The 15,827-nt window shown below is 34.0% G+C and overlaps 2 protein-coding genes across 2 annotated transcripts; both read right to left on the bottom strand.

The window, feature by feature from the left end:
* Positions 1–152: 152 nt before the first annotated feature.
* LOC148202881 (cationic amino acid transporter 1-like) lies at positions 153–2,492 on the bottom strand. The gene is made up of 4 exons (XM_088110997.1): positions 1,966–2,492; positions 1,497–1,894; positions 1,000–1,359; positions 153–911 (listed from the first exon to the last, which is right to left on the bottom strand). The coding sequence occupies exons 1-4, from the start codon at positions 2,345–2,347 to the stop codon at positions 258–260; spliced, it is 1,794 nt and encodes a 597-aa protein (XP_087967123.1). The 5' UTR covers positions 2,348–2,492; the 3' UTR covers positions 153–257.
* Positions 2,493–3,910: 1,418 nt separating this feature from the next.
* On the bottom strand, positions 3,911–12,714 carry CSLD1 (cellulose synthase-like D1). Its single transcript, XM_047315580.2, is given in 7 exon segments — positions 3,911–3,981; positions 6,274–7,190; positions 7,331–7,727; positions 8,006–8,381; positions 8,964–9,347; positions 10,796–11,225; positions 12,194–12,714. Coding segments are annotated over 7 exon segments (3,096 nt in total).
* Between the last annotated feature and the right edge of the window lie 3,113 nt (positions 12,715–15,827).

The raw sequence follows: 15,827 nt of genomic DNA on the forward strand, positions 1-15,827 counted from the left end.
AAATGTTTTTTAATAACTCTTTTTTATAACTGCTAGTAGCTCATGATTGATCTATTTTAAATATACTAAATAGTGACACATATTCTATTTTTTTAAAGGTTATTAAAAAAAAAGTTGGTCCTGTGATTTTTCCGAATACAAAACTAAGTGACTTGGTCTTGTGACTTCTTCATTTTATTACAGGGAATTTAAAAGAACTTGATTTTATATCTTCTGTAAAAACAACACAACAGAGTGGAATATAAACAGCAGCCAAATCAATTGTTTAAGTTATGATGATCTTCGTTTTTTGTACCAGACTCTGTCAGAGATGGAACAACATTTTCTTCATCCAACTTTGATTCAGTCAAGCTCTCCACTTTCTCCTTCTTCAGTATCTGTGCCATGTCATAAGAGGAATGCAATCCCACGAACAGGTAATACACCAGCAGAATCGCAGTCCAGAATCCAAATCTTCTGAACGAAGCTTTATCCAACGAACCAAGAAGGAAAACGTTGATGCCAATGGAAGCTGATGGCAGGAAGGGCACCAGTGGCACACCCCAAACCTTTGGCTTCTTCGTCATCGGAACCAAAAGCCAAATACCCACTGTTCCCACAAGCCAAAGCGGCACCATGATGGTGTAACCAACCCATTTCGTGGTGTTGGCCCAGTAAACAGCTGATGCAACAGAAGAACCCAATATGAGAGCAACGAAGAGAACGAACTTCACAATGTTGGCTTGTGTAGCTACACCTCTTGCACAGTAGCGGCGAACCAACAGGGCCAGCGCCACAAGGGAGAACAAGAAGAGAGTGGAGATCGAAAGAAGGTTAGCAAGAACATCAAGTTTTGTGAAGAATGCAACAATGGCAGTGGCACCAAGCATGACAACCGTGGCATTGATGGGTGTCCCAGTTCTCTCGTTTACCTTGCAGTAAAAAGGGTTGTTTGTGAGAAGTCTATATTGTGTTGTTGTGTTTGTGTTATTTTGGCAACATTTGTTTGTTGTTACGTACCTTAGCAAGCCATGGAGGTAGCAACTGTGTTCTAGCAATGTGAGTGAGATACCTGGCTTGTCCCACAGCACCAACAAGGAGAACGCTTGTCATTCCTTTCAACGCCCCAAATGCAACTATGTACTTCGCCCAACTCATCCCTACCGCTTCAAACGCCACCGAGAAAGCAGCATTCTCGTCAACCTCTGAAAACCTCTGCATCAAACACAGGGTCACCGACAGCATGCAGTACACGAGCGTGGTGCACGTCATCGACCCTATCAGCCCCAACGGAATGTCCCTGCCAGGGTTCTTCGTCTCCTCCGCCATCGTGGAAACCGCGTCGAACCCCACGTACGCGAAGAACAACACCGCCGCCGCCTGCAAGTAGGATGGATCAGATTCATCAACCAAACTACAGTAAAACTAGCTCCAAAGAATTGGATAATGAATCAACTAATCAATCTCAACTACTCAAACTGGTTTTGAATCATGCAAATGATCAAAGTTTTCTTTACCTGGAAGATGCCGCGGGATCCGAAGGGAAGAAAGGAGGAGTAGTTAGCGGCGTTGGCTTTGGTGAGGCCGGCGACGATGATGAAGAGGAGGACGAGGAGGTGGAGGATGGAGGCGAGGTAGTTGAAGCGGGAGGAGCCCTTGGTGCTGGAGACGGCGAAGAGGCCAATGATGAAGAGGACGGCGACGGCGATGGGGTCGAGGTTGCTGTAGTCGGCAGAGAGGTGGTGGGCATGGATGAGGAACTTGTCGGGGTCTTGGTTGCAGAGAGTGGCGAAATAGGAGGTCCAGGAGCGTGCCACGGCGGCGCCGCCCACCACGTACTCCAGAAGGATGTTGCCGGATGCAATGTACGCCACGAAATCGCCGAGCTCCACTCTCAGGTACGCAAACGAACCGCCTAATAATTATCCATTTATATACCTGGGTGAGGTTTGAAAAACACGTGCAAAGAAGAAGAAAGAAAGATACCAGCGACGGGAATTTCGACGGCGAATTCGGTGTAGCAGAAGACAGAAAGCATGGCAGAGACGCCGGAGATAACGTAGGACAAAACAACGGCGGGTCCGACGTGGTTCCTGACCTCAAAGCCGGTGAGGACAAAGATGCCGGAACCTATGACGCTGCCCATTCCGAACCATATGAGATCCCACCACGTAAGAGTCTTCTTCATCTCATGGTGGCTGCGCCGCTTGACTTCCACCAACTCCACGTCCTCCATCGACCGACCCGTCATTCGATCCACTAGCCTCCACGGCGTCGCCAACAACGCTCTCTTGTACTTTGATAAGCTCTCGAACGACTCCAACGTGACAGCCTCAGAGTACCTTCTGTTCTCGTCGATTCCCTCCATTATTGGTTCTTCTGCATGCTCCACGAAAACAGATAACTTGATGCACCATTACCAACCAAAATTTAATAAAATTTATTGTGTAGAACTCTTTTAGCAACCTCGTTGCATTTTCTTGAGATACTTTTCGCTTAGAAAGTGATGTTGGTGACCCTGTCCATGTACATAGACAAGTTGCAGTTTTCGGAAGGAAAAAGTGTCTTTAACAAAAAAAATTTACACCAACGTCACCATACCATAGTTCGTGATTCTCCTTATTCAAATGTACAAATCAATAATACACTCACACATAATTTATTCTCAAAATGTTGTTAAAATATGATAGTTGTCGGTTAATAAATTTAGGTATGAAAAAAAAAACTAGAATATTAAAGATGAGAAATATGATACATGATCCTTACATGATATGATACATTTTATTTGGTGAAGTTGTTTGAGGTTAAGAGGGCCTTTGATGATTGGTGGACTTATTGGGATTTAGTATGAGAGAAATTTTGTGTTTGTTGTGTACAATGCTAAATTAGTGACAAAAGATTTTAGTCAAAGATAGGATGTTGATTTTAGTGAGAATTTTTCACTAATTTTGCAAGGAGAGTTGTGACATATAAACCTCAACTACAAATGTGTGTAGCTTTTTCATTACTGGAGAGACATAATTCATTCTCATTACTAAAGCATTTAAATTCTTATGAAGACTTTGGTCTTCTTTAAAAAAGATATCTATTATTAGCCATATTGCTATTCTCTTCTCGTAATTGTTTTATTTTGTATTTCTCTTATATTTTTATAAGTTTAGAGAATTTATTAACTTTATTATTAAGTTAATTTTAATCTATTCAACATCAGTACCTAGTCTAATGTTTTGACCAAGTGTTATTTATTTATTTAATGTCTTCTATTTTACAAAAAAAGAAAGAAAAAGAGGTTAAATCTGTATTATGATTACATTATCTCTATATGGAAAAACAAGTTATTTTGATGAAGTTAATGTTTTAAATAGACTAAATAATTTAACCAAGTCTTATATTAGACTAAATGAATATATACTTTGATCTGATTTTAAAAAATAAATTCTAAATCTGAAAAGTTGAAAAATACTTTATTTATTTAAATTTAAGTCATATTAATGAAATTAGTTTTAAATTTTAGTTACAATAATTTCATACATAAATTTTATGTGTTAAATAATATTATTTTTAACATTTTAAAATTACCCTTATCACTTTTAAAAACACATTTGTTAATAAATTTTAGGATAAATTCAAACCTAATCCATTCTATCTTGATTTTTTAATATTTTCTTTCTATTATATCTTCAAAATATATTAATTTTAATATGTTAAAAAACTTTTTAATATATTTTAAAACATTAAAATCAATATACACATATATTTTGAAATTATGATTAAAAATAACAATAAAAATCTAATAGAGAAAGTGTAAATCTATTTAGATTCCAAATTAGAAATGACCTATTTCTATTTAAGTCAATAAAAACACTTTTCTTTTTTACTCCAAATCCAATTTACAAGTTATTCAAGTAAGATATTTCAACAATCTCTATTTTTACCCAACTCTAATTATCTCTCTCCCAAAACAAACCATGTATTTAAAACTCATTCAATGCGTTCTTCCACCTCAAAACAGAGCTTCAAAATTTCCTCTCACCAAATATGCTCTTAACTTTATCAATTGTATATATTCTTCATGCATTTTACATGCTAACTTTGTTCTGCCCTATATTATTAGCATATAGAAATTAAATTAGAATAAATTCAACTGTTTCAAAATAAACTCTTTCTTCCTCTGTTTCTCACCCATTCCCAACAATGGAAATTCTTATTTTTATTTATAATAATTAGGATTATGGCAATATTATATTAAAAACACATTTAAAATTTGTTATTTGTTTGCCTCAGGTTGTCCAGTCCTAAGAAAAATGATTCTTTTAAATTAAAAAGTAAATTAAGAGATCAAACAAACGTCCCATGATTCAAATTAATGTAATTCATGTAAACTCTCTTAATATATATATAGAATATGTATAGACATAAATATAAATATAGAAGGCATACCTTTTGTTTTTGTGACTTTTTGGACCCAAAGATGAAAATTGCAGAGGCTTCTTCTATGCAACTTGTGTTCTCAAGTAATGAGAAAGAAAGAAGAAAACCAAAAATCAAAACCTTCCTTTATCTCAAATTTATTATAAATTAATTTGTATTGAATATATTGGAAAGATCGAATTTATAAATTAATAAAACACCACCCTTGACTTATGAGGTCCTGCCGGCGCCAGGACAACCCTGACAAATGCTTATGGAAACAATTTTGCATATTTAAAATATCAAAAAGTAAAATAGTTATTATGATGACCTTAATATATATATATATATATATATATATATATATATATATATATATATATATATATATATATATATATATATATATAAATCGGCTATATTTAATTAGAAGAAAACTCGGTTATGTTTATTAAGAAGAAAAATATGGCATGTTTTAGTATAAATAAAGCAAAATTCTCCAAAGTATTTTTAAGGAGAAAAATTGAAATATTTTCTTCATAAATTAAATTAATTAATTAATAAAAATTTCATATACTATTTCTAATTTTCTGTGTATAGATTAAATTTAACAATAAAGACATTTACTTGTTTTTTTCTTTTTCTTTTCTCTTCTAAAAGTGATTGTGAGAACACTTTAAAAAAAAATATACTACATAAATTTTTTATATTATTTTACTTATTTTTTATTCTTTCTTTTGAAAAAAATACAAAAAATTATACTACCAACTACTCATTAAATAGCTTTCTTCTTCTTAACAGCACCTTTTACATTCAGAATTGATGGAATCTTTTGTGCACAGCTAACTAACATGAAGAAAAAAATTAGAGTACCTCTTTTGATAATCTTGATCCAGTTGTAACCCTAATGAAACATTATAGAGAGTATAAATAATTTAAAATAGGTGATAGGAAAGGGACATGAAAAAGTTAAAATAATTAAGACACGTGTATTTCTTTGTTTGTAACTAACAGGTCCTTTTCTTGTTGAGTTGAGGTTTCAGAGGGTTTGCTTCCCTTATATTTGGACATATTATTTGAAAGGATCATTTCTCTGCACAACTGTGTTTCTATATATTATTTATCTGTTTGCCCAATGCTGATTTTTTTTTATATAAAGAAAATTCAAAATTTATGATTATTTAAGTGAGTTTTCTATTTTAATGTTTCAGAGTAAAAAAGTTAACATCAATTATAGTTTTTACTCTTCCAACACTCTGATTTATTAGTATCTATATACATTCAGTAAGTTTCAGAGTTGAAAGTAAAACTAAGTTATATAGATCTTTTGGTTCAAATATCAATTAGCCCACTTTGCTTGCTTATTTTAAGATTGATGAGTCTTACACTTTGCTTCCATATGGGTACATATTGCTGTGTAGTCTTGAAAAAGTACTGGTGTATATAAATAAGATTTAAATATTTGAACAGGACATAAGCAACTGCAAAAGAACTTCATTTTCTATTATACATTTTCCACCTACATAGTAATGTCTCCTTGTGCACTTCTACCTATACAAGTAGAAGTGAAAGGTGCCATCTATTCTTTATTTCTGTATATACTTTCTCATAATGAAAATTTACAGATTTATAAATAAACATAAAATTATCTGTACAGACCATGAGCAATTTCAGAAGAACTTGGATATTGTACATTTCTCATCACTTTCATAGGAGGAGTCAGCAATGTTCCCTTTGCATTTTTATCAGCAAGAATTGAAGATAAAGGCTCCACAATCCTTTATTTTTGTCATGATGTTCCTTCAAAAGTGTTTGTGATAGACCTTTATGCTGGTTTCCAAATGCATCTTCATAGGTATCATCTCTATGTCTGAACAGTGTCACTTGGAGGGTCAACTGTGATCCAAAGCAGTGCAATGGTAATGGAGAGAATTCCTGCCCAGACATAAATAATTGTGGGCACCCTTCCTCTCTTTCCCATCAACCCTTTAGCAAAAGGGTACATATGAGACAGCACCCAGAAGCTGAAGAACATGCTTCCCAAGAGCTTATTCCACTGTGGAATCACACTGAACACAGTCCTTAAGAACCCCATCACCAAAGCAATGATGTTAATGATGATAATTGTTAGTGGCATGATGAAGAGGCTTGTCCATTTGACAATGTAAAGATCGGCATATTCATCGTCTTCTTCATCACCTGCTGACTTAGACGTTAAGGTAAAGGAAATCTCTATGCCAGCCACAACCTTTAGCAAACCTTGTATGACAGCAACAAGGTGAGCACTGGTGCCACCAATGACCCAAAACTGCTCGTTGCGCCACCATTCCTCAAGGGCAATGCCTGACCACTTCACTTCAAGGAGAGATATGAGAGTGAGGCAAATGGTGATGAGCAACAGATACGTTAAGAAAGCCACATTCAAGCCTTCCACTATGAACTGTCCAGAGAAAAGGGAGAGTGCAGGAATGAAGCAATACACCACCAGAAACAATGAGGTGAATGGGTAGATGCCAACATTGAGGTACGAAATTCTCTGCAAGAACTTGAGGCGTCTGCTAGCGAAAAAGGCATTGTTTCTTGAGAAGAAAATCTCCACAGAACCTGTGGCCCATCTCAGCACTTGATGCAGACGGTCAGTTAAGTTTATTGGTGCAGTGCCACGAAAAGCATCTCTCTTTGTAATGCAATAAATTGATCTCCAACCACGGTTGTGCATCCTGTAACCAGTCACCACATCCTCAGTTACTGACCCGTAAATCCAACCTACCCTGTCCCCCCATTCGGTCTTGTCCTCATACCTGCATTGTGCATGATATCATGAAAGGAAAAAGATAATAAGTTATTTGACTTATACACAAACATGTTTGGGATGGATTGTTTTATGAGAAAATTGCTGTATGAGACTTGTAAGTAGAAAGGTAATAGCGAAGGAAATTACCAGCATGAGATGACAGCAATAGCCTCAGCAACGGTGGGGGCATCCAAAGGTGGACGTGGTGTGAGAAGTGCCCCAGGTGGTCTTCCATTCTTCACAGATTTGTGATCAGCAAGTGGCCTTCCGTTGTATTCAGCCACAGTTATGGAATCTGTGAACATTGTTGAGCTTCCAAATTTTTCTGGATAACCCATTTCTGAATCAGATGTTAGGGGTTGCGTGTCATCGTCAGCTTTTGCATGTGGTGCTTTAAAGTTCACCTTGGTTTTCACTCTTCCAAACACACCAGTGTGCTCAATGAATCTCGGTGGTTCAAATCCATACAGTGCATACCTCCTAAACATGCAACCTGTTCCTACATACATTGGACCTTGGAGACCATCCAGTGCTCTCATATTTCCTGATGAATTACACATTGTTAAATACAAGTCCATCCTAGTAAAGGAAAGGAAATCATGGCAAGTGACAAATCACTATGATCGTGTCAGAACTATAACTTCTTCAAAAAGAGAAAGAATGAAACAAGTTTCTGCATAAGTTAACTTATGCAGAAGTTAAAAATCAAATTTTAAAAGAACTATATTAGAGAATTTCGTTATGGAAAAGTCTATCTAAACTTAATGGTTTGCTTCAAATGAATAATGGCTAGCAAGATATATGTGACAGGGTTGTTTTTACCATCAAAGAAGACTGTGTTGTGATTTGCATATCGATCAGAAGGATCAATCCCTTCAAACCTTTGCGGAAACTGTATGTAACATACGCGATCACCACCACGGTCCATCATGAAGCACATTCCCTCCTTCACAGCAAGGGAATTGTAGAAGTAGTGGTCACAATCCAAGTTGAGAATGAATGGTCCGTTAGACAATATGGCTGAGGCTCGAACCATAGCATTCATGGCTCCTGCTTTCTTGTTATGATCATACCCTGGTCTCTTCTCTCTTGAGACATATGCAAACATTGGAATCCTGATGTCTACACCTGTGAAATCTAACTTTGTCTCATCTGCAATGCCCATTACAGGATCATGATCTGGGACCTTACTCATTATCTGTATATAATAAACATGCACATTCAGAATTAATTATCTATGACCAACTCCATGTAATCAAGTTAATATGAATACAAAGTACACAGAAGAAAGAAGGTTTAACTACGTTTTACTTATAGTCTTTCTCAAATTTTGTTTTTGTTTCTATGGTTACAAATGTAGTACTGAATCTATGTAGTTTCTTTCTACTAGAGAATTGACCCTACTATCATGTTTACATGTGCTTTGGCTTTGGTTACTGAATCTGGACCATGAAAGAAACTATAGAAACTTGAAATCAAACTTCCTAAAGTGTATAAATCAATCCTGAAGTTTAAAAAAATATTTGAACTATGATTTCTTCGGTCCATCTATTTGACAATTTTTCTTTCAATTCTTTTGAAAAATACTGTTAACTATTTTGGCATGAGTAAGGTAAATAACAAGCCAATGATATCATGCCATCATATAGCTAATTTCATACTTGTTAAAATTTATGAGAATCAAAACTAACAAGTGAAAACTTAATATGATTAAAACCAAATTTCACCAAATTTGAATTGAATTCAAACACAGAAGCAGAAAAAAGTAAGGACTACATACCTGCAAGATTCCAGCATGGTCACCCTTAGAGTGATCAGGTGTAGGGCTATACCAAGTGCCTGGCCATTGAGTGCCATCGGCCATCCATGTAGCTTGAGGGACATCACTGGTGTAATCTGATGGTAGAGTTCCTCCATTTTTCTCCTTAGCTATCTGCTTTGCTTTTTTTTCCTCTTTAGAGTTGTGTGTTTTACTTCTTTGACGTATTACCTCAGGAAGTCCATTGATTCTGACCTTAAATTCATCATACTCTCTCTTGATCCATCTACGGTCTTTCACAAAATCGTGTCGTTTCTTGTTCTTGGTGGGGTCTTTCTTCAAATTGAAGTAAGCATCGGGATTCCTAGGTTCAATGTTGTGTTTTCTACAAAAGGGTACCCAAACCTGTGTATATGCATATCAAGAACATAGTTCATGTTATCTCATAATTAACCTAAATTGAATAAAAACTTGTTTGGTCATGTTTGATGTAACATCCTTTATTCAAAATTTTATGACATATTGCTCTTATCCAGTCCAATAAACATATTAAAAAACACAGTTTAATAAGGTCTTTTAAACTTCTTTATTGTGGAAAATCCCAAACCCACACCTAATTAGATCATATTCACATATTCTAACTAAATTTCGATAGTTTAGTGTGATGGTTATTATTTATCAATATGTTATTATTTACTACACTGTTATTATACAATACTCATCTCCTTATGTAAGTACTATTCTTCAAGGAATACCAACTTGATAAACACTGATACACTTAAAATTTACAATGATACTAACTCTTTTAGTGACTTGAGCATTAGAGAGTCTTTTGCAAGTAGATCTCTCTCCCTCGTCTCAATAGCAAAGAGGCATTTTCGAGATGACGAGAGCTCTAAAAACATGGTTAGGATCTTGCTACCTGTTTGCAAGTCCATGCTCAAGATCTTGGTAAGATCATTTGGCGTTCACCATAAACCCTGATAAAACATTTCCAGGCCTCACCTTCCTATGGTCACCACTCGAAGATCCGCACAACTCTCCCACGAAATGAAAGTCAACTAAGTTGTCACCCTTCAACAGCAAGTGCAATGAGATGGAAGTCAACTAGGTCGCCACCCTTCAACAACAAGTGCATATGCTCATACAACAGAATTATGAACAATGCAGGCAACATGACATTTGAGCTTGAGGCCCTATGCACCCACCAACAAACCAACTTGCAGGAGGATCAACTAAGGTAGGTTGACCATCCTAGCGAGATTTCTTATTTATGGGCATATTGTTCCATCCATTATCGAACCATTTCATTAATGTTTAGTCTCATACTTGAGATGTATATACCTCGATATCAAGAGTGTATTGGAAGTCTCATCTTACAAAAACGATTTTGTAGGATTGAGTTAGGCTTAAAATCTACTTCTTAATAAAATTAACTTTTTTTATCATTTTTCTTACATATCAGTCATCTTATTCTTGGTCGGCAAGGTACACCACACATGAAACTTAATATCAAATAGATCAATTCAGCACCTAAATTATCTTTATTTTTTATCCTAAATCTTCTGCTTCAAAATTTTAAATCTTTGAAATACCAACTTAGACCTTGCAAAATCTAGCTGCAAAAATACTATATTATAAAGTAGAAAAGTTTACATCCATCCTTAATTAAATGATGGAAGTTTATTTCAAGTCAGCATCTTTTCGTACTTTAGACATTTCCTGAATGAGAGGAATTGGATGTTCAAGTTTTAAAAATGAAAATACATTTTACTAAAAATGGTTGGAAAAGAAAAATTGTTTTGAAAAAAAAGAGAGTAAATAAACAGTGCAAAAAAAAATTGTAAACTGACCTCAGCAAATTTGACAGCTTCAGCCATGGCTTCAAATGTGAGTATGGCTCCACCATCATCTGAAATATAGCATGTTATTTTTTCAATTGGATAGTTTACACCAAGAATGGAAAGAATGGTGTTGGCTGTGACAAGAGGGGGTTCCTTTTCAGCATCAGCAGTGGACACAAAAACATCAACCCCTGGCAAGTCTGAGCGACCAGTTGGGTTGGAAGCAGTTGGTTGATCAAACTTGTCATGCAATGCACCAAGGTCTACACTTCTGTTTATTGGGTTCATTTTGGGTAAGATATCAAGAAGCCAAGAGAAAGCAAACCAAAGCTCACACACAATTGATATTCCCCACAACCACATAGCTTCATGGTTAGGGTTCGAAACTCGCCAAGTTAAGAACATAACTAGGATTACTATACGGATAACCACCAACAACCTGTTCACAGAACAAAAAAGAATTCATGTTGCAGAAAGTTTTATAAGAACTCCAATGCTAATCATTCCTGCAACTAATTAAGATCCTAAAATTGAGTAGCATCAGCAATTGCAGAAACTAAAGTGCAGCAATTGCTGATACCGTGTCATTTACAAAACTAGTTTGAAGTAGTAGACTTAATTAATATCACATACAGTTCGAAAAAGCTGATTTAAATTGGAATAGGATGTCAGAAAATGGAAATTATCAAAAGTCTCCATCCCACAAGTTCCTATAAGATTATAATTATGAAAAAGGTTAAATTATTAGTATATAATTCTTTCAATTCCCTCTATTTTAATGTTTTATTCCATGCACAAGAAAATTATAGGTCTTAATGTCCAGACCTGCATAGCAGTTCAGTTTTGATCCTTGTTGATAACACCAAGTAACAATTTTTGACAATGTTAAACTGTTACAAAAGTTTTATGCCCTCATGAAAATGCTTTTTCTTTTTCAGTTAATGTTAGTTCTTAATTTTTGTTAATAGGAAAATTGAATCCACAATCTCTTCCAAACTTTTCAAACCAACCTTATATCTCTCAAATGTTATATCTGTCAAATGTTAGTGAGAAAATTGAACTCACAATCATTTCCATCCTCTCTTCCAACTTTTACAACCAGACTAACCTTATATATAGCTCCTCTGTCATGTAAATGAATGTAAGGACTCTAAAAGGTTCCAACGTTTCTTACAAATTAAGGTCTAAGAAAGCAAAGTTGTTTGAACAAAAGAAACATTATGCATGTCTCAAATCTCGTAACAGCACAACATGGTCCAGTGGTAACCTAAAGAATGAGAAACATGTGAAGACACAATCTGCTGGTATGATGAAAAATGGTAACATATATATATATATATATATATATATATATATATATATATATATATATATATATATATATATATATATATGATCGATGTATACCTGTAAGGGCTAAGTATAGCCCCAGGGATTCTAATCTTCCTAGTTAGTGGTTTCCAAGGTTTGTCCATGAAATCTGCCATGCTCACTCCTTCTTCAAAAGTGTTCTGATCTTCCTGCCAAAATGCATTCCCTATGCCATAAGTCCCTTTGGTCTCAAACAACCATCGGTTGTGATCAAAATCTTGAGTTTGGCTCCTCAAAAGCATGGACTTGTTATTCACTGAATTCAAGCCATGCCTTCCTTCCTGCTGAGATTCTGCAGCAAACCTTGAGGTCCCAGTTGCACCACCATCAACCTTGGAATCAGAGGCTCCAGGTTGGTTATCTGGGGTGGGAGGCATCATCACAGTGTAATTGATGTAGTCATTTGAGCCTGAATTATCACCAGACATGTCAATGTCATCATCTCTTGAAAGGCTCATAGTCCTCCCACTTGAAGTACGTTTTGTAAATTTCACTCCTTGCTGTTGCTTTGCACCCGCAGAGGATGATTTGTTTGAAGAATTTGATGAACCTTTCATCTCTGCCAATGTTTTTCTCTCACATTTAAGTGTTTGATCTCCGCCAATGCACTTGTCTTCTTTTCTTTTGTTATTATTGTACGTGGAGAATTATGGGAACACCAGTTTCCATGTATGCCTGCATGCAACCGTGAAAGAGGTTAATTAGATTGGCTGAGAAATGCAAAAGCATGAAGGAACATTGTTTTTGGAGGAGAGAAATCTCATGGCTCCAAAATGGCTTCTGAGAGATTTTTGCATGCCGTCTGAAATTCTAGCTTTTGGGGGATGCATGTCATAGCCCCTTAATTTCTGCTCAACCTCTATCACTATCTCCATTTTCTCTTTCCTCTACTCGTTAGGTTGTTTAGCACAAACACAAATTTTCTCAAATTTTGCATCACAAAAATTTTAACAGTCTCTTTGAAAAGGAAAACATGTGTCATATACACAAAACTATATACTTGCTTCTACCAACCTACAACATTTTCATCGTTTAAATTACGAATTGTTTTACATTTGTGTGCAATGGTTTTTAAAAGATACATGCAAACAAACAAAATTTAACTTATCCAATTTTTTTATCATGAGATATTTAAAAGAATATGTATTGCTCTCTGTTCTTTATTTAACTAATAATGGTGGAATGATAGAATGTATAAATTCAAACAAAAATATAGTAAATAAATATTAATAAACATATTTAAAGGTTTGTTTAGTATTTTTTATTAATTTCTTTTTATACTCAAAATAAATTGAATGCATAATCTACATTTAATTGAAGAAACAAAAAAAATGTTATTAACGTACGTAAAAAAAGTTTGATATTGCTTTGAAATAAGCGATTAAATTAATGTTATTTATTTAAATAGTTTGACATGTTATTTATTTATTTTTATTGAGTAAAAAAGGATTATTAGCACTAGCTAGTCTAAAATGTAAGCATTGCTAGATATATATTTTAGAAATTAAACTGAGAAAATAATGTAAATCTAGTTACCATGCATGATAAGTGTTAAATTCATATGAAAATAAATTTATTCTAGACACTTATCATTAACCTACCTTTGATGTTGATAAATAAAAAAAGTTAAAACTTTTATATGTCATGAAAGTGACATGTTACAACCTTTGTATGAAGAGGTAGTTATGTTTTTGCAACGTGCTTTCATCATGAGTTAGTTAATCATTTGTATGTTCTTTTCTACTTCTTTCATATACACATGCCAACATTACAGGACATTCCAAAATATACAATTTACTGTACTTTCTGATTTCTTCTTCTAAACCTTTTAGTTTTCCCCTTGTAAGTTTTTCTTTGAATTTATTTATTAGTTTATCATCTTTCCTTTCTTTGGTCATGTTTCTTTAGAGACTATATGAGAAACTTCTTTCCCTCCAAAGCCTTATCTTTCTCCTTAAGTTGCTTATCCTTCTATCATGTTCATTATCCTTCCTTTTAGGAGAGAACTCATCAACAAAATTGCAAAATCTATATCACAAGTAGATAAGTCATTTACATTCAAACTATTACTCACGATATAATTAGGAAAATTTAATTTGTATGCATTATCGTTTAACCTTTCTAGAACTTGGAAATTACCATCTTTGACTTTCTTTTATTAGAAAGTTTATCATTCCTAAAATGTGACTTAATTATTTAGTAGAAAGATGATTTTCTTTTTTTGTTAGTTGACTTTGCATTAGTAGGTTGCCTTCTTTTTTTATTTTTTCAAACTTGGATGGTACATCATTCATTGATTTTGCTTTCTTAGCCACACCACTACATATTATCGCCTCATTAGTAGGAAAAAGTAACAAATCATTAAAGATTAAAGGATTAAATCCATAAAAAAGCTTTTATGGTGTTTATGACCCATGGACAAAATTCACATGACTAATGAAATCTTCAATACTCTGAGATTTTTAGAAAGCACTTTAGTTTATCCACTATTTTTTATAGTAGAAAAATAAGTTAAATACCAAATTTTCTCAAATAGTCATCCAGAAATGACTTAAAATTTAGTATATCTTTTAAAAAAAATTCTTTTACCATACAATTATTTATTAAAGCTAGTTTTATTAAAATACTAGAACTCATGGTTTAAAGTGATCTTTAAGGTTGGACGTTCAATAACTTGCATAAACTTTTTAATCCTTGACAAAACTATTATATTATTTCTTTTGAAAAAAGTTTTCCTATAATAATATTCAATTCCCTTCTAGTATTTTTTCAGATACTTCAATTTTGTCGCATATTTTAGTAAAAAAACTTAGAGGATGTACCTTGAACTATCCTACCTGTGATAAAAAAATTGTATCCCTTAACGTATGAGAGCATTACTTAGTGACTAGTGAATTTATTACTCATACTGATCATGAGTGACTTAAGCATTTAAAAGCGTAAAAAGTTGAATAAAAGACACGAAAAGTGGGTGGAGTATTTGGAACACTTCCCTTATGTTATCAAACACAAAAAGAAGTAATAATGTTGTAGCTGATCCATTGTTTAAGAGACACACATTATTAGTTTTCTTAGGATCTCAAATAATATGGTTTGATGACATAAAAGAGTTGTATGAGCATGATGAAACATTTGTGTCCGCATAGACATTATGTCTTAAGAAACCTTTTGATGGATTCTATCTTTTTAATAAAGAAAAAATTTGTATATCTCAAGGATCCATCAAGAAACTTGTTATCATGGAGGAGGTCTTATGGGTCAGTTTATAAAACCTTTACTCAAACAAAAGGGTGTTGCTCCCTCCACCACCCCAAGTGCTTTTGCACCTCTCCATTATTTTCTTTTATTCCAAAAATACTCTACACCTTCCCACTATTTTCTTTTATTCCAAAAATATCCTATACCTCCCCACTATCCTCAACAATCTTTCTCTTTCTCTCTCTGCATTAATGAGTATTCATATGACTTAGATTTAAACTTGTGATATATTGCAAAATATAGAGGAAACTTCAATATCAGTGCTTCTACCACTTCCATTTTATAAACTTAAAAGTTAGATGCAAATACAAAATAATAAACATAATAATATTAATAGTAAATAATATATTATTATTATTATATACTAACTTTATAATGATGAAAGAACTAAATAAATTCCAAATTTTTAACA

Source organism: Vigna umbellata, chromosome 3 (genome assembly GCF_029865625.1).
Source record: "Vigna umbellata cultivar VRB3 chromosome 3, Vumbellata_1.0, whole genome shotgun sequence".
Taxonomy (NCBI): domain Eukaryota; kingdom Viridiplantae; phylum Streptophyta; class Magnoliopsida; order Fabales; family Fabaceae; genus Vigna; species Vigna umbellata.

Coding starts and splice junctions, on each gene's coding strand:
- LOC148202881 (XM_088110997.1), bottom strand. CDS start 2,347: ATGGAGGGAATCGACGAGAACAGAAGGTACTCTGAGGCTGTCACGTTG. Junction 1,360..1,496: donor GATCCCGCGGCATCTTCCAG/GTAAAGAAAACT, acceptor TCCTACTTGCAG/GCGGCGGCGGTGTTGTTCTT. Junction 912..999: donor TACCTCCATGGCTTGCTAAG/GTACGTAACAAC, acceptor TTTTACTGCAAG/GTAAACGAGAGAACTGGGAC.